The sequence below is a fragment of the Corylus avellana genome, chromosome 1 (genome assembly GCF_965113065.1).
Source record: "Corylus avellana chromosome 1, dhCorAvel1.hap1.2, whole genome shotgun sequence".
NCBI classification, from domain to species: Eukaryota; Viridiplantae; Streptophyta; class Magnoliopsida; order Fagales; family Betulaceae; genus Corylus; species Corylus avellana.
Window position 1 is genome coordinate 41040855 of NC_142490.1, and position 18504 is coordinate 41059358.

The 18504-nt window shown below is 34.4% G+C and overlaps 3 protein-coding genes across 9 annotated transcripts; 2 read left to right on the forward strand and 1 right to left on the reverse strand.

Moving 5' to 3' along the window:
• The first annotated feature begins 1541 nt into the window (after window positions 1-1541).
• LOC132172686 (protein NUCLEAR FUSION DEFECTIVE 6, mitochondrial) lies at window positions 1542-6544 on the forward strand. 7 transcript variants are annotated; one of them, XR_009439181.2, is made up of 4 exons: window positions 1542-1804; window positions 1913-2031; window positions 3871-3977; window positions 5783-6544. XR_009439181.2 is itself a non-coding variant. In XM_059584232.2 (3 exons), exons 1-3 carry the CDS (start codon window positions 1641-1643, stop codon window positions 5788-5790), a joined length of 291 nt encoding a protein of 96 aa, XP_059440215.2. In that variant the 5' UTR covers window positions 1542-1640; the 3' UTR covers window positions 5791-6541. The 7 variants fall into 7 exon arrangements, 4 of the variants coding, with proteins under 4 accessions (XP_059440215.2, XP_059440212.2, XP_059440214.2 ...); XR_009439179.2 differs by lacking the exon at window positions 3871-3977 and adding an exon at window positions 4487-4559 and having other exon boundaries at window positions 5783-6541; XR_009439180.2 differs by lacking the exon at window positions 5783-6544 and adding an exon at window positions 4487-4854.
• Window positions 6545-7845: 1301 nt separating this feature from the next.
• Window positions 7846-10266, reverse strand: LOC132171424 (Nucleic acid-binding, OB-fold-like protein). The gene is made up of 2 exons (XM_059582735.2): window positions 9860-10266; window positions 7846-8375 (listed from the first exon to the last, which is right to left on the reverse strand). The coding sequence occupies exons 1-2, from the start codon at window positions 10107-10109 to the stop codon at window positions 8185-8187; spliced, it is 441 nt and encodes a 146-aa protein (XP_059438718.1). The 5' UTR covers window positions 10110-10266; the 3' UTR covers window positions 7846-8184.
• Window positions 10267-14140: 3874 nt separating this feature from the next.
• Window positions 14141-18356, forward strand: LOC132173060 (protein DEHYDRATION-INDUCED 19). The gene is made up of 5 exons (XM_059584626.2): window positions 14141-14505; window positions 14624-14763; window positions 17205-17282; window positions 17420-17703; window positions 17966-18356. Exons 1-5 carry the CDS (start codon window positions 14421-14423, stop codon window positions 18072-18074), a joined length of 696 nt encoding a protein of 231 aa, XP_059440609.2. The 5' UTR covers window positions 14141-14420; the 3' UTR covers window positions 18075-18356.
• The last annotated feature ends 148 nt before the right edge of the window (window positions 18357-18504 follow it).

Sequence of the window (18504 nt, forward strand, 5' to 3'; positions counted from 1 at the left end):
ATTTTAAAAAAGGGCTTAAGACATGCCGTTACCAAACATGTAAATAGTTTTTCAGTAAAAGCGCTTTTGACAAAAGCTCACAGATAAAAACTCTATATCTAAAAGCTCTATATCTCACCGCAATACCAAACATACTCCTAAATGGTGGGCACAAAATCCACCTTTTGTGCAACGTCCACACAAAAGTTATTCTCTTATGTGCATATGATTGACATGAGTTTAACTTCAATGTGGTTGTGGCACAAAACCCTTGTTTTGTGCCCTCCACTCAGAAGCTGACAACTCAACTTAGAACAAAAAACTAAAATAAAAACAAAACACCATATTAATTCATCTTCTTTTAGTTGAAAAAAAAAAAAAAAAAAAAAAAAAAAAAGAGAAAAAAAAATTAGAAGGGCAGTGATGGCTGGGGGTGGCTGGGCATAACCTGCCAGCCACCCCAGCCACCCCAGATGGCCTTAGGTGGCCGCACAGCTACCCCTGGCCATCTGGGGGCGGCCGCGTTGCTATCCCAAGCCATCTGGGGATGGCCACGCGCCACCCCCACGGCCACCCAATGCTGGCGAAGAGAGAGAGGGAGAGAGATCCGGCTGGGCTGTGGGCGATGGGTTGATTCGATTGGCGGTGGTGGCTCAATGGTTGTGTGGCGAATTAATCTATGCTTAGCAAACATGCAATTTTCTTAAATGGATGATGTGTCAAATTCTGAGTTCGACCACACAAAAGCTACTCTCAATTGAGATTAGAAACTCTCGTGAGGGGTCACAATCATGGGCACGTTAAATACAAGACTGACACCGTAGGAGGGGAGAAGTCATTTTGGTCAAGGTGGAGGCTAAACTAAGCGAGCATGGTGAAGGTTGAGTCACCTAGGTCACCACAGTCATCGGTGGCGTAGAAGAATTGGTTGTAGGCATAGGTGCACCTGGTGAGTGCCCATATCTGGTCAGACCAGTGGTGGGTTGGAGCGGGGAAGGAGCGGTGGTTCAGGGTGTTAAACATGAAATCGTTGCGCTCAAAACAGCATGGCTTGAGTTCAACTAGTGGCTTGCTGTCCAAATCGTGAAGGAAAAGTGCCCCAATTTGTCGATCGATATATTGGCTGCTTGTTTAAAAATTTGGTGTTTTCATCTTCATTCTATTTAATATTTTTAACTAATGTGTCAAATTTCTATTGAATATTACAAAAGAGAGAATTTACACCATAATTGGATAGAAGATATTCTCTTATTCAATATGCCACCTCTTATCATTTGAGAAGTGTTACACATCCATCTCTTATCCATTTTTTGCCCACCTAATTTCAAATATTCAATGATAGATTGTTCCATCTTTTATAAGGAGATAGACAAAATATGGGTAAAAGTTAAAAACCAAGCATTTTTTTTGCCATTGAAAAAAAAAAAAAAAAATTGTACAAGATAATAGCAACAAACATTTATCTTCCCCAAATACGATCTTCCGAAGAGAGAAACTACATCGGGATTCCAGTATGCCACGTTCTCGTACGAGTATATACACACAAATATATACCGTACTCAAACCTCGTGTGCGCATCTAAAACCCCACCGAATGAAACACAAAACCCTCAACACACAACGAAGCCTTAGCCCCTCATCGTCCCCACCCAGCCCAAAGTCATGTCTTCCGCCGCCGCCACAGCCGCCAGGTCTGTCTTCCGATCCACCGCGGCCCGAGCCGCTACGGCTTCGAGGCTCAGTGCCGGAGCCGGAGCCAAGGCCCGACCCGCGAGCTCACCGTTTCGCATCCCAAAACAAAACCCTCTGGCAAACCGCATTTTCAGGTACATATAGAAATACACAAGCTCTCTCTGTGAAATGAAATGAACGAATGAAGGAACTGTTTGTTTTTATGTTTGTTTGAGCTAATGATTGTGTATTTATTGGAAAAGATCGCCTGTAGAGCTGAGCTGCTGTGTGGAAACGATGCTTCCATATCACACGGCCACTGCTTCCGCATTGCTCACCTCCATGCTCTCCGTCTCTCGCAGATACGGTTGGACCCCTGAAGGTAATTTCCTTTCTCATTTTCTTTCTCCAATATCTGTTGTGTTCATTTCCTTTGAATTTGGACTTGATAATTCATAATGGCTTTTCACTGGGACTGCCCCTTGTTGTTTTGGTGGTGTGGTATTGCTCTTTTGTTCGTTATATGTAAATGTATAAGGTATGCTTTATCTGGGTTTTCGTTATTAAGGTTTGGTTTGCAGTGTTTGGTGGTCTAGGACCTCTGGTTTCCAAATCGCAAAATTGATGCTTTTAGCTTTTGTGTATTGCTGCGGAATTGTGTATGAGAATTTGTATGAGGTTCAACCCTGAGTTTCGTAATTAATTCATGTATGAAGGGAATCAAACTCGCACTAACAACCTATATATTGGCTTTGAGAGTGAATTCGGGCCTAATCATTGAACTGACTTTTTCGAGTCTGTGTGTTCAAGTTTTCATTTGCAGATTCTCCTTTTGCTTTACTTTAGTCCCTCATTTTGTACACGAATCTGTACCTTCAATCTCTCTCGCTTTCTCTTTCTTTTTCTTTTGATATGTTGATTTGTAGATTCTTGAGGGAAGAAAGGAGGAGAAAGAGGAAGACAAAGAGAGAGTTCATTGTTAATAAAGTTTGTTGTGGTGATGCAGACAGCTGAACTTCAGAGGCTGCTATCGTACTCCTAAGTTGTCAAAGCGACACTCTAAATTACAAAAGACATGATTTTATCTTTGTGGATGGTTTCAGGATTGTATACTAATACTTTGTTAGGTTTGCAGTACTTTACTGCTTGTGGATTCGCCAAAATTCAATATGGCAAAATTGAATGTTTAGACTGAAAGTTTCGAAGTCCTTTCTGGTTGATTGTAAGCTTCACTTCTTCTTTTTTTTCTGTAGTCACTCGTGTGATCATGGGTCTTTTATCCATTCATACCTCTCATACTTTTGACCTAATTATTAGGTTGATATCTCATGAATTGGAAAAAGGTAACTTTATAAAATCTGTAGAAATAAATTTTTGAGGAAGATGGGTTTTAACATTTATGGGGTGCTCGTTGGAAGAGGAACCTTCTGTTTAATAAATGCAGTATCAATTGCATGATAGTTGGGTATCAATATCAAGGTCTAAAAACCAAAAGTTTGTGCCGGAGGTCAAGCAGCAAGTAACCAGTTGAATAATCAACAACGTAAATTATTTTTCAAAAGAAAAATGAGGTCTGTATTATGTATAGTCAATATGATGCTGACAAGAAACGGAAGATATTTGGAATGCTTGAGCACAAGTGAATCAGTAAGCAACTAGACTTCATAATCAACATACCATATGCTTATACAGGGTATTAAGTGTTCTTGATATGTATTAGTTGCAAAACTATAATTGGTGGTAGGAAATAATATATCCAAGTTTATCCCTAATGAGTTGGAAAGAAGGAAACTCTTTTTGTAAATTGGTTGGTCATGCTATCACTGACTGTGGTCTGGTGAATTGTAACTATAGCACACATCATGATTTTTTGAATTGACTAAGTCTATTAGTGTTTCTTAAATTATCATGTTTGCATGAGGTGAATAGAGAAGTGGGGAACTTTGTAGGTGCAGAGATGTCGATCCTTTGGCAATTACTAGGATGGCCATATATATAACATGTGTTAAGCTTCTTTTTTTTCTTTTTCTTTTTCTTTTTTTGATGGGGGAGTGGGTTGCATTTGCATACTTTGGATGCAGATTTCGGGTATGAAATTAAGCAAATTTTTTGCCTTACTAGTTTCCCCTCTTTCGGGTTTTTTATCTGATTTAGGTAATCCCATCTCTCTCTCTCTCTCTCGCTCTCAATGAAAGAATGCCTACTCTCTTTCCTTTTGTAGGGCAAGAGAAGACTAGATGAAGATCGAGCATCAAATATGGATTTCCTTGGGTTTGTTTTTGTTGTCTACTTTGAAAGTATTGGTGAATGTTCTCTTCAGTAGATTTGGTGAGAAGACCATCTTTTGAAAATTCATGTGGAAAGATGAGAAAATGAACACTATATATCATAGTTTTATGGAGTTAGGTGCAGTAAAATTCTGCAGGAACTTTTTAACTAGATCTCCTAGATAATTTACTCTTGAAACAAAATTATGTAGTTGCTTCTACAATTTCCTTTCATGTTGACCATTAGACTTATCTTCTTTGTTTTTTTTGGTTCAAAGAGGTCCTTCATGGATGAGGAAGGATCCCCAAACAATATTTCTTATATCAAATTTTGGTAGTTGATTTTACTTCTGATTGTTTTGTATGTGTGATTCTTGTAATTTTCACTGATTATTTGATGACTCAAACCTTTAATATCTTGGTTGATATAAACACTAGAAACAATGAATGGGAATACAAAAGTGTTTCCCCATACTTAAATTTAGGCTGAACTATTTGTTTTTAATTTTCATTGATGTTAATGTCGATATGGCCATATGAGGATCATACTGATTTGTTGTATTCACTCAGATTGCAACGATGATGTATGATGAATGTCAGAGGATTCGAGCAAAGTTTTAAGTACATGCGCTCTTAAGACAAGGTGGTGAAATAAAGCTTTTTTTTTAGTAGGGCTTCTAGATGCTTCTTTGCTTTACAAAGCCAGCCAAGGTGATGAAGGAAAATTTTAATTATTCAAGTAGGAAGTAACTGACAACATGAATGAGTGCTTACTGAATTGTGTTTCAATATAAGGAAGTTAGATCTCTAGTTGGTATGATGATGATAATGATGATAACAATGTTTACTCATCAAGTAGTTTCTTTGTATTTGTGCTTACACGTCTAACTAAAGGCACTATGCATGGGTATATATACCTTTTGGTTTCAATTTCAGTCGATGGTGGTTCATAATACTATCAGGTTCTGAATAATATATTTTTTGCTCATGGCAAAAATAATCTGATAGCTAATACCAATAAACCACTTCAAATTTTTCACTAAAAAATTGAACAGCCATCATAGAGTAACATATAGAATTCAAAGTCACGTGTTATAGACTACGTGTATATGCAAATTTGATATTTGCAGTTTTAGTCTTGATAGGGTAAGCATGGATGTGCCAAATATTATACTTAAGAAATTTGTGAGAGCCAACTGCAACTTCTGGTTTATATGCAAAGAAGACCTTTGAATTCACCTATAAAGGGGAGTGACTGGGCAAGGAGAAGATATAGAAGACTATGTTTTTAGGTGGTGAGAAAGACGCTCTGAATGTTCAAATAAATATCTTAGACAACTTTATCTTCCTTTTAGGTAGTTATTTTTGTTGTGTGAAATGTACTTTTCAGAAACAAACTTCCTTCCTCTAGTTGATGCCATAATTGGTCACTTTCAGTTTTCAAATTTCTTGGTTAAAGATTCTAACAGAACATGCTACCTAATGAAGTTTGGTTTGAGGATGATGTGATCTTGCTTAATCCACTAGTCTGGATCTAGGTAGTGAAGTTTACTCTTTCTGGTGCCACCACCGTCAGCTTTCTACAGTTCCTACACCATTTCTTCTTCCTGAAATTGGTTGTTTCTTTGTTTAGGGTTGTAACTTTTGCTAATTGGCTCTCAGCCTAGAGACTTGCCATGTTACCTCTGTTTCTCTTTAGTTTGCACTAGAACTCTGGATATGAATAATGCCAAACTATAAAAAATTAATCAACTATTCTCATTGTTATAGTCATTATATATTTTTTTTTTGGTTGCGACTTATGGGAAAAATATTTAAGCATTTGTTCTACCCTTGATTAGTATTTTTCTTGTTCTTGTGTTGTAGATGGATGAGTATTGTTGGGGTGCGGTACATTGATCATAATTTCCATGGATTTCAATGGACTTTGTAAGACTTGCTTGGGCATTATTCTCCTTGACCGGATTTGAAAATCAAGGGGTTAAAAGTTGTGTTCTACATGCAATCATAAGTAGGTACCAAAATGAGATTAGATTGTTTTTATATTTTCAAAAACAAAAATTACAGTGCTAGATGAATTCTTTCATGTGAATTATGTTCAGAAATGTTTGTGTTGGTTCAAATGCTTTGTCGATTGGGATACACTAGCTGTGATTCAGGATATATAGTTGCATCGATGATCATGTATAGGGTTGGTGGCATGTCAGGCTGAGTTTTCATTGGATGAGTTATACATACATAAACAACAACATAAGCCTAATCTAAAAGCACTGATAATTGCCTTACTTTGGTGAACTTGTATGAATTTTAGTCGTCCTAAAAGGCATTGCAGCCATTTGTGTTACAAACCCAATGAGGCAAATTTTAGTCATGCTATATATTTTTTATACAGAAGCATGATATCCTAGATAATGTCATGTCATATAGTCGGCCTAAAGGCATTGAGGAGAGTATCATACAAACCAAAGCCCTCTGAAAAATCATATCAATCTTAGATGTGTTTAACAATGCAATCTTTTGAGGTTCCAATCATGTCAATCTTATATTGTGTTGTATAAATATACTAGTGTGACTTGTTTTGTTTGTAAGCAAAACTTTGAGTATTGTGTTTAGATTTTGAAGCACTGCATGGTCCTTGGCTGGCAGATTGTATAAACTTGAAAGAATTTAAAATCTCTTGAATAATTTATATTTAATGTCTTATTACAAAGACTTTGAGCAAGATGAATGTCTTTATCATGTAGTAATTTTTTCCTTTCCTGGAAAAGCAACTAATTCAGGTTGGTTTCCCAATGCCATTAGTATGGGATGTAACGATATTTAGGTTATTTTAGGTTTGCGATTTCAAAATGCATAAGTTAAAGATAACGACTTTGAAATATACAATTTGAAAACGTAATGTTTAAAAACGCAATTAAACGTTTGTTAAAATTATAGTTAAGCCTTTAAAATTGTAGTTTAATATTTAAAATTTAACGCTTTTAAGAAAGAATTTACTCTAGGAGTGATTTGAAAATGCAAATATTTTTATTTTTTTAAAATTGTAATTTTTTTATAAACACATTAAACGATACATTTTTGTCAATTTAGTACAAAAATCGCAATTTTAATATGCAAAATAATAGTACCAAAAACGCACTCTTCCCTCAATCATTGTCATCACTATCTTCAACAATACCTTTTGCGGGAAACCACTACTGAGGCATTGTTGCTCAACCTTCACAAGTTATCAAATTATAGGAACACGAAAGCATAAAAAGAAAGCCCGTCATTGTACACAAAGACTTGGGTCTACTCTCACGGATATGGAATCCAAGGCCTGTCCCTTAAAGAGCCTAACCCAACAAAATTGATGGGTTAGGCTGGAGCCAAAATGCTCACCTGAGCCCAAGCAAAACCCAGGCCAGAAATGCAAGCCTCTTCTTGATGTGTACAGCCCTGAGCCCTGGCCCGTTGATTATTTTTTTTTGCAAATTAAAACGCCTAACTACTATTGCTCTACTTCTACTTTCTATTATTATTATTAGTCTACTAAAATTTAATTAAAGGAAACATAGGAGTTTTAAACAATCAACCAATCTAACACACCGGAACCTTTCAGCTTCATTAGGTGTCACGTTACATTGCTTAACGACTGACCACCAATAAATCCTTTTCAGCCATGAAAAAACAAAAGGTCAAAAAATCTATTCATAGTGTCGTACCATTGTAACATATGGCTATTTTAGGGCAAGTAAAACCCTAAAAGTCCTTATCAGCAGCATGCGACAAATTCTTCATAATCTGTAAGTAAAACTAAGAAAAGATGAAGGCTCATAACAAGCTACGAACCTTCAACTTCCAGTCAACTGTATTAAACCTCGCTGAACAAAATCCAAAAATCAAAACAAGATATTTATCTCCGAAATTTAGAGCCAAAATTATGAACATGATTTTGAAGACACGGTAGGAGTTTACTATTATCATCAAATAACTTACAATTCCAAGTTAAGCAGGCGAATGCTCTTTTTTACACACCAACTGTTGTAATAACACTCTTGATTTGGGTGAGACATGTATTCCAAACCCAGCTTACACACCCAACTGTTTGAATATCGTTATACTAACCCTAATAGTTGTTAAATACATTTAAACACTCTGACTTGAGTGAGACTTGTATACCAAACCCAACTGTCACAAAGAAAATGTACCTCCAATGCGACATGAAAATGGGTAAGAAATCACCAGGCTTCTTTTAGTATCATAGGGTTTACTTGACTTCACAACAATCACTCTTCGATTACATTCACCAACTCATATTCAACCAAGGAGAGATTGTTATCCTCTTTAACTATGAAGTTAGCAGGTTCAGTAACCTCAATGCGGCCCCATTTGTCAACAGCTAGCCTCATAGACCCCTTAAACATGTCAATCTTTGCGTTACGAAGAATTACAGTGGCTTCTGGCTTCATCAAGTCAACTGCACAAAAAATACAACCCTCATTATCACAAAACAGTAAGATATAGATGCACCCATACTCATGATGGTTTGCCACTTTCCCTTGAGATATATTTCAATAGGTAGGGGGAGCATGGAGAAGATTATGCATGAACATTCCAATAAAAGGAAAATTTCAAGTTACTAATGTAAGCAACTGAATCAAATTACAATAGTTTGTTTTATGAGACCAACACAAACCCTATTGATTAATTTTGGCAGAGAACTTCTTGTCATTTTCTTATCACATTTATCAAATGCAAGGAAAGCATATAATTTGGCAGGCGATCTAGTTCCTAATACTCACTTTAAAGTGAAGAAAGAGAACTGAATGGTAAATTTATATGGGATTTGAAATTAAATGTGTAATAAATAAAAAAGCTAAGCCTGCAAAAAGAAAGCCACTTATATGGAATAATCCCGTTGATGGTTTCATTTGCAATATATGTGTAATTAATCCCCCAATGGTAAAGGAGCATATATATATATATATATATATATATATATATATATATGGAATTAATGCCCCAATGGTAAAGTTATCATCTTTCTCTTGCTCCCTAACCCTAAAATCCCTCAAGAAAAGCCAAGCACCCTAACCATCGGACTAAATGAACACGCTTAACAACTTCAATTGTTCATAACTTGTATACATGATGTATATACATTCCAACACCCTCTACATCCCAGGATACTTGATAGATGTCACTCACTCTTGCTCATGTGAAGCTGATAATCTGAAATTGCATCATATGGATTTTGAAGAGGACTTACTACCACAATCATGATCAAACCAAAGACAAACCAACATTACATACAAGCGAAGATTTCAACATTATGGGTTCAAAAACAACAAGAGCTAAAAAGGAGTGATATATTCTCCAGCATGAAGTTCTAGATATGCCTCCTGTATTAGCATGGAATAACATAAAATATTATGTATGTCGAATCAATCAGGATTTACTTTTCAAAGAACTAAGAATATGAATCAACACCATATAGCAATGTATGAATATCTCGGGCTTAATCCTACAAAACTCAACCATGGCATTTCAAGTTCTCAAAAAAAAAAAAAAATGCGCCTTTTTAAATAATTCATCACACAAATGCGATCGGGAAGCATAAACAAGAGAAACAACAACAACAACAAAAAAAAGGTACCAAGGATCTGTTTTGTTCAACAAAAATAAAAACGAATTTGACAACCAATCACTCCCACCTTCTGATTTCTATTTCCTACTCACTCAGAAATCAAAGAAAAACACTATCGAAGACCCAGAATCAGAAAGTACAGAGAACCAAACCAATATATATATATAGGCCATACCCAAGAAACAAAATGCAAAAATTTGAGTCCTAAGAGGAAATTACCAAACGCATTCATACAATAACCAATCATTTCCGTACACACAATTGCATATATAATATAAACAGAGACACAGAGAGAAAAGGCTAGGGTTTGGGACCTTGATCGTTGCGAGCGGTGAAGAGGATGGTAGCTGTTTCGTCGCCGATGAGGCACTCAGCGATGCGGGTGTGGCGGAGGTGCTGAGAGGCCGCGCGGCCCTTCTGCAAGACAGTGTTGGAGGTCAAGACCTTGGCGATCAGCGTGTGACCGCTCGTCCCTGGCTTTAGCTGATCCACCTTCACGAACACCGGCTTTCTCTTCTCCGCTCTTCTGCTCGCGCTCGCTTGCTGCTGCTGACTCGTCGCCATTGATTGAATACCAAGCTTTTTTGCTAAGAAAGCAAGCCCTAGCACTAGCCCAAGACTGGTGAAGATTTTCGCGAATTTGAACAAAGATTGCACGGACTGTGGAATCACTGGTTGCGTAACTTGCGTTTGGTCACTTTGTTTGTCCACGGACCACGGCCATAGTTTTACACCTCCGTTTTAGAGGTGAGAGCGACGTCGTTTTAGAGGTTCTTCACATTTTCTACTCCCTAAAATAATAAGAACAATAACTGTTAACCCGCCAACTGATAATCGATTATAACTGTAAACCAATAACTGTTAACCCATTAAGGCGGTTGCAATTAGCAGTTTTAAGGGTAAGAAAATGCAGTTATAATCGATAACCGCCTTTATTTATATATAATAATATAAATATTTATAATATTTATATTTGCTTTGCTTCTATTTTATTTGTATTTTGTAATATGGATCGAGATTTGGGATTTGTCTTTTTAATTTTTTCATTTGAATTTGGATTAATGGATTTTGGTTGTGTTTTTTTAGCCATGTTTTTGGGCTAAAATTTATTTGGACATGTTTTTTTCATTTTTTTTAGAACATTTTGGCCTTAAACCCTTAAAATAAGACCAAAAAATAGCAAATTAAAGGTCCAAAACACTTAAAAAACTCAAAAGCTTATTTAAAAATAAAAAGGTTATTAGATTGAATGACCGCTAACTGTCAGTTATAAAATAACTGCCTAGACGGTTGCGGTTATTAAAAACCAATAACCGCCTAAGTTGGTTGCAGTTGTGGTTATAGCCAATAACCGACAATTATAACCATTTGAACACCCCTACACCTACCCCTCAAACTATCACCTAATTGACAATGTTTTTCCAAACTTTCAAGTGTGACTATGTTCTCTAAACTACCAAAATATTGTCAATGTCTCCCAATGACGAAACTACCCTTAGTAAAATAAAAACTAAAAAATACTAAAACTAAAAAAAAGAAAAAATTCTAAGTGTGCCCAAATTTAAGAGATATATATATATATATATATATATATATATATAACTCATTTTTATAAGAATAAAGAGAAAAATATAAAAAAGCACCCCAAACTACCCGTCGTTTGCAATATAGGCTCTCAATGTTCAAAAGATACTAAAGTAGTCCCAAACTACCAAAATGTATAAAAAAGATCACTTTTTTTTTTATTCCTATAATACCCCTATTCTTTTAACAAATAAAATAATAAAATAATTATATAAAAAAAAAAAAACCAAACAATTTTTTAAAAATACAAAAAAAAGGGCGGATAAATAAAAAAAAAATGTTTTTTTGAATAAATAAATAATTTAGGCCAACTACAATGACTAATTTACGCTAACTACAGTGACTATTCATATCGTATTAAAGTAAAATCAAAGGTACGATTCTTGAGATATTCAAAAAAAAATAATAATAATAATAATAATTTAGTCCCTGGAGTCAAATTAAGTATAAAATTGTTTTTATTCGCTTGATTTTACTTTAATACGACATGAAGCAATTTGTAATTTAGGCTAACTATAGTGACTAATTATTTATTTATTTCAAAAAAAAAAAAATTGTATTTATTTGCCTTTTTTTTTCTTTTTTGTATTTTTCACTAATTTTTTGGGTTTTTTTTTTTACAATTATTTTATTATTTTATTTGTTAAAAGAATAGGAGTATTATAGGAATATAAAAAAATAAGTGACTTTTTGATACATTTTGGTAGTTTGGGGGTCTACTTTAGTACCTTTTGAATATTATGGGACTATATTGCAAACAACTGGTAGTTTGGGGGGCTTTTTTTTTTTTTTTCCCAAGAATAAAATTTAAAATTTTCAATTTTTAAGTAAAAATTCCGTTTAAAAAAATAAAAATGTTCATTTCTTAAAACAATTTTTTTTTAAAAAAAAAATCGTTTTTCTTTAAATAAAAATTTCCGTTTAAAAAATTAAAATTTTCGTTTAAAAAAAATAATTAATTTTTTGGAGGTATTTTTGTCTTGTTGAAAAATATATATGGGCATTTTTATCTTTTTACTAGCCTTGAGGGGGGAACATTGACATTGTTTTGGTAGTTTGAGAGGAACATTATCACAATTGAAAGTTTGAGGGAACATTGTCAATTTTGTAAAAGTTTGAGAGGGGTATGTGGACTTTATCCAATAAATAATAAACCTAATAAAGGAAAACATGTTTGGATAATGTGTTTTGAAAATTATTTTGTGTTTGTTGTTGGAAAATATATTATAATGATATAATGTAACATGTTAAGGTAAAAATTATTTTTAGAAGTGATTTTTTTTAGGGTCACATTGTTTTGTTCATATATATATATATATATATATAATTTTTGATTCAATAATTATTTTGAATGTCATGTCAACGAATGTGGGAATAAGAGTATACTTAGCATTTTTCAATTTAATTATAGTCTCTTTCCACATTACAATATTATCTTTGGAATTTTTTTTTTTTTGGGGCTGGGTAAGATGTTATGTTTGAAATCAATTATACTTTTAATTTTTTTTTAAAACTCTTTTTCAAAATTAATGTATGTAATTACTTAACCTAACCATTTATACATTTTGGGTCCGTTTGTTAAAAAATTGTTTTTGTCTTTTATTCTCTCATTTCAGAACAAAAATATTAATAAATAATCCAAAAACAAAATACTACTAGAAATACAAAAATGATTTTCATTTTTATGTCACATTATAATATTTTTTCCAACCAAAAAAAAAAAAAAAAGACCATCCAAAACATATTAACAAACAAATCCTTTTAACTTCTTCTTTTTTAATAATTTTATTGATCATTACTTGTCTTAATATTCACTTAGTGTATTGTTGTGACCATCTAGAAAAAAAAAAAAAAATTTATTCTAAATTGAGTTGAGTGAATTTTTTTCAATCTAATTTATTCAATTGACATGTATTTAAAATGGATGCGAGAAGTATGCAATTCTCACGTACATTTTAGACATGTTAATTTAATAAATTAGGTTTGAAGAAAAAATATATCCTATAAATTGTTTGATAACACTTTTTCCTTTTCCATTTTTCTTTATATTTTCAAAACAAGACACTAACAAACAACCATAAAATACAAAATATTCAAAACTACTTTCACATAATATTTTTTTAAACAAGAAATAAAAAAAAAAAACACAATCTAAAAAACATCAATAAACATAACCTATTTAACTCTATCAATTGATCATATTTTAATAAGAACGAAATTTTCTTTTCAAACTAAATTGTAGTAATTACTGGACCAATAAATCATTGACAAGCTTGATGGACAAAATAAAACCAAGTCAACCTTCACCAACACTGGTTTAGTGGTTTTGACTAGGGTTTATCAAATTTTTACACGATTCGCTAATTTAATACGAACTTAATACAAAATTAGCAAGTTTTTGTTTTTTTTTTTGTTTAGTGGAAATGAGTGAAACTATTATTAGAAACAATTTAAACACAACGCACAACAGAGATAGCTTGGAATTAGGATCTTCTCCAACTTATTTGAACTTAAAAATATTTAGTTAGTTATATTCTCTAGTTCTTGAACTGGAGACGATCCTGTTCCGATTGTTAGGATCGAAGCAACTTATTTTATTAAATAAATCGAATTACGCTTAATTTATATAATTTTATACACATATCTTGATGTAATCCAAACTCGACACACGATATTTAAGAATGACAATTTTTAACATGACCGAACCCGAGACGAAATTTGTATTTATAAGGTTATATAATTTTATATAAGTATTTTAACAAACCCCAATTTTGATAAGTGAACACCAATTATAACCCTAGATTTTTAAGCATGCATCAAAAAATAAAATCAAATTCAAGTAAACAAAATTAACAATCACAAAAAATAGTATGGCCTGCGGACCACTGGAACAAAACAATGCATGAGTACAACAACCCGACATTTCCTCGCTCCAACTCTACGTCATCTCCTCGGTCTTCACCACACAAACCCCCATCTCTCTCGTCATTTCTTAAGTTACCCGCATTAATACAAAAGCTCTAAGAAAAAGTCAAATATACAAGAAAATATTCATCAAACTTAGAAAAAGAGAAAGAAATATACACCTTCCTCCTTCTCCGGTTGTATCTGAAGCTTCCTGTACCAACTTGAACAAATATCAAACCAAAAAGTCAAAATTTTCAGAACTCAGGCACCCAACAGAGATTAGATCGGAAAGCGAAGCTTTTTCCTTATTTTCTCTTGGGAGGTAATTAAAATCAAAATAAAAATTAATAAAAAAGTGAGCTTAATCTCTGATCCTTCAACCCAATGGACTCCGAGTTTTGGACCTCTCGACTCGCGGCTGCCAAGCGCCAATACACGCTCCAGCACCACCATCAGAGCTCCCACTTAGGTACTCAATCCGTTTCTCTGTCTCTTTTTCTTTTTGTCTTCATTGGGTTCTCATCTTTCATTATTTATTTCTTCAATGATTTTATTTTATTTTTTTATTTTATTTTTTTTGGGTTTAGATCGGTTGAGCATCGATGATTTTGAGGTGGACGACGAGGTCCGACCCGACTTCCCATGCCCGTATTGTTACGAGGACTTCGACATCGTATCGCTTTGTTCGCATCTCGAAGACGAGCACTCTTGCGAGTCCAAAGTCACCGTACGTGTTTCTTTAGATACACCCTCGGATTTGTTTTTGTTTTTGTTTTCTCTGAAGAAAGATATGTCTTTTATAGTATTTGGTTTACAAGAGTTAACTGTTTCCTTATTTGGTTCATGTTGGTGGGTTACAATCTTTGTCGGTAAAGTTATGTATGCCCTTTTTTTGATTCACCGGCGTGTTGATATTTCCTGTCTTTCGTTTGAGGGTTTTTTTTGTTGATGTATTGCAAAAAGTGTTTTTTTCTATTCATAGAAATTGCAGGTAAGGACTAAGGAGGGACCAAAGTACCATTTCTTTTTATATATGTAATTCATCCAGAAAATGTATGTATACATGTATGTTTGTATGCATAATATGTATGATACAACGGATATGGAGTAACATATCCTTGGAGCTCCAATGATATTGGTATTTGCAGAGTTTCTCAAATTTACATCTTTTCTTGTTGAGGGCTATATTCATCTTTCCTACTAGTCGCTTTCATCTTTTGATTTTTTTTTCTTTTTTCACTGTCGCTTTGCTGAAAGAAGCTCATAGATTGGCGTCATTGGAATTTGGCTGTTTAGTCAGCTGCATAACCGAGGAATCCTTCCAAACAAAAAAAGAACTAATGCGGAAAACTATTTGGCCGAAGTGGGAGCTGGAAAAATGTAAGAAGAATTTCAGGAGCTGCTGTAGTAAGTTTATGAAGTAAAAAAGAGGGCTCATTGAGGTTTTAATTGATGTACGACTGACTTTTAAGAATTGGTAGCTTATAAAGATATCGGTTGTTATTTTCGGAGCTTCCTGCAGTTGCTGATCTAGGAAAAATTTTAAATTAGGTTAAATGTGTATGATGCTTGATTTATCTTGGAAGATTTTGGATCACCAAAGTGTTGTATAAGTTCAATGAATTAGAGGCCCTTTGATGGATAAATAGTTTGGTATCTTCCACCACCCACCAGCCATGCTGCTACCTAGGTCTGCAGGGTAGTTCACTTTTAGATATCATATAGTATAGCTAAGAAAGCATGGAATCAGTAGAGTTCATATGAGAAGTTCATTCATGATGCCAATGTTGTAACTTGTTACCTCCTTTCTTTCCACTTGGGTTGGTTATAGCTTAAGTTTCTTTATCATTTTACAATTTCATCATAGCGAAAGCAAGAAATGTTGAAGTAATTCTGGTTTGTGTATAAAATAAGCATACAAAGAGGCAACATTGCAACTATAGACCTAACAAAAAATTTATGGAGAGGATGAAAACTAAGTGAAAGAGGAATGATATAGTTCAAGTGTCAGATGTTACATGGATGATAGAGGATCATAATGATGTGGTTTTAGCTAGCTGTGTAAGAGAAACTGGCTCATAACTTAACTAACATTTGGCCATAAGCCTATAGTCAAAGCATATGCTGATGTAGGATTCATAAAGGCAACTATAGACATAGAGGGAAACAGCTTTCTGACTTTGAGGAACCACAAAGCGCCAAACCACCAGACAACCTTTTTATTTAACTCTTTTTCTTTTTAGCAACGGAAGGAACGAGTAAGTTTCGACAGTGGCTTGCAATAAAGTCTTGACCAACGCATTTGTTATTCTGTATGAAGGTTCCTTTTCTTTTCTTGGTGCAGTGAATGAGAGTCTGGAAGGCATTATTTTTCCTAGATATCGAAGTGAAAGGAAGTTTGATGCCTCACCATCAGACATTAACAATTTGTCAGCAAGATTGCCCTATAAGATTGCATACTTTTCCAACATATAAGAAATGGGGCTCAACTCAAATTACCAGCCTATTTGTTTTTTGGAGAGTCTGTAGAGGTCCAATGATACTACTGTTTGCATGGCTCTTCTGTTTTGCTTTTCTATTTATTTTATTTCCACCTTTCTGTCTCACCATTGGCATCCAACTCTATTTACGTAGTTCACAATTTATCTGAACCCATGCCACTACTCTAGCAACTTCAGCTGTGAAAAGATTTTTTGTGAGTCAGACAGTATTGTGTTTTCATCTATTAACAGCTTTTATAGAAAACACAATTTACATGGTTACTATCTATATAGTTTATATTGCTTCGTCTCCTATTTGTATCTATAGGAGACCCTTGAATGCTATGTACCTATGGCCAAAGTTATCATGCTGACGAATTCAAATCTTAGATCATATCTGTGCTTGATGCCCTCAATGTGGGGGAATTTATTATTCCTTGTTCTTAATCAAGAACAACTAGGTTTTGATTCTTTGACATACTTTACAAGTCTAGAATGAATCAATGAAAAGAGGGGAGAAATTGAACGAGGAGAAATAAACAAAGTGAATCTTGTTTTAGCTAGTTATTTATTACTGTTACTCTTAAGATTGAGTGAGAATGTGTGTTAATTTGTTAACTAGTGTCTAGTTTTCATTGATGCTTTCATGATAACGGAGTCTCATTCTGCATCGACTTTTTCCTTGCAGGTTTGTCCCATTTGCTCTGTTAAAGTTACGCGGGACATGTTAAGTCATATCACACTGCAACATGGACACTTGTTCAAGATATCCTTCAAACTGAAAATTTCATCACTGTCGTTTTCTCTTTGTGTCTTCTTAACTCTTAACCTTGTGTATTTGCTTTGTTATTTATCAATGACAAAACTGGATTGTTGTATTAGTTTCCCTTAACTGAGGATTACTTGCAGAGACGACGTAGATTACGTAGAGTAGCAATTCCTAACAGTCAGGCACTGTCTCTCCTGGGCCGGGATCTTCGTGAGGCTCATCTCCAGGTGCTTCTAGGGGGTGGTGGATATCGGTCAAACAATGCTAATGTGTCTACAACTGCTACTGATCCATTCCTATCCTCACTTATTCTGAATTTTCCTGCATCTGAAGCAGAGGAGATTTCAAAATCTGTGGTAACCAGTGCTGAGGACACTCCTGCAAAAAATGCAGCACCATCACATATATGGAAATCAAGGTACTGGTTTTTGGATTTATCTTCTGTGATCATAGGAAATTTGTGATTTCATTGAATTCCCAATCCCTTATTTAGTTAAATTATTGTTAAGTAATTATCACTGTCTAACAACCCTGTTATAATTGCGTCATTCCGAAAATATCTTATGAGATGTAATACGCTCCTAAACGCTCTCTCCCTTGTTTTTAAAAATTTGTTTGTGAGGAAGCACTCATCTGGTCTATTTCAATCCAATTATTTATGCATCTCTCTCCCCTTGCAGTTTTGATCCTTCTTTGAGCTACGAAGAGCGGGAAAAAAGGATTCGACAAGCCGCTGGAAGAGCCGGTTTTATGCAAGATCTTTTTCTGACAACAATGTTAGACGACTAATATTACAGAAGCAGTAAGTTGCTCCATAAATAATTGAATGGGAGTTGTTAAAAATCTTGATAAGGGGGGGTATCATTGGATGGGATTCTAGCAGTTTAGCAGCTCTATGAGTGCCTGATGGTTATATCCCATTCTTGTTAGTTACCCATTTAGCCAGAGATGTACTACATTCTGAAGAAACATTCCAAATGATGTATCAGTTAAAGATCAACTTCAATTTATGAAATGCTTATTATGTTGCCTTGTAAACCCTTTTAATGCAAAATTTCCAGCTTAGCAACATCTTGGGCACAATATTTTACTTAATCATTTCTTTAATTATGGACTGTCACGTTAGTTTATAAAGAATTTATAAGAAAAGTTGTGGTATGCCCAGCAGAACTCATCCACAAAAATGTATTTAAAGTACGAGAGAACAATTTAGACTACT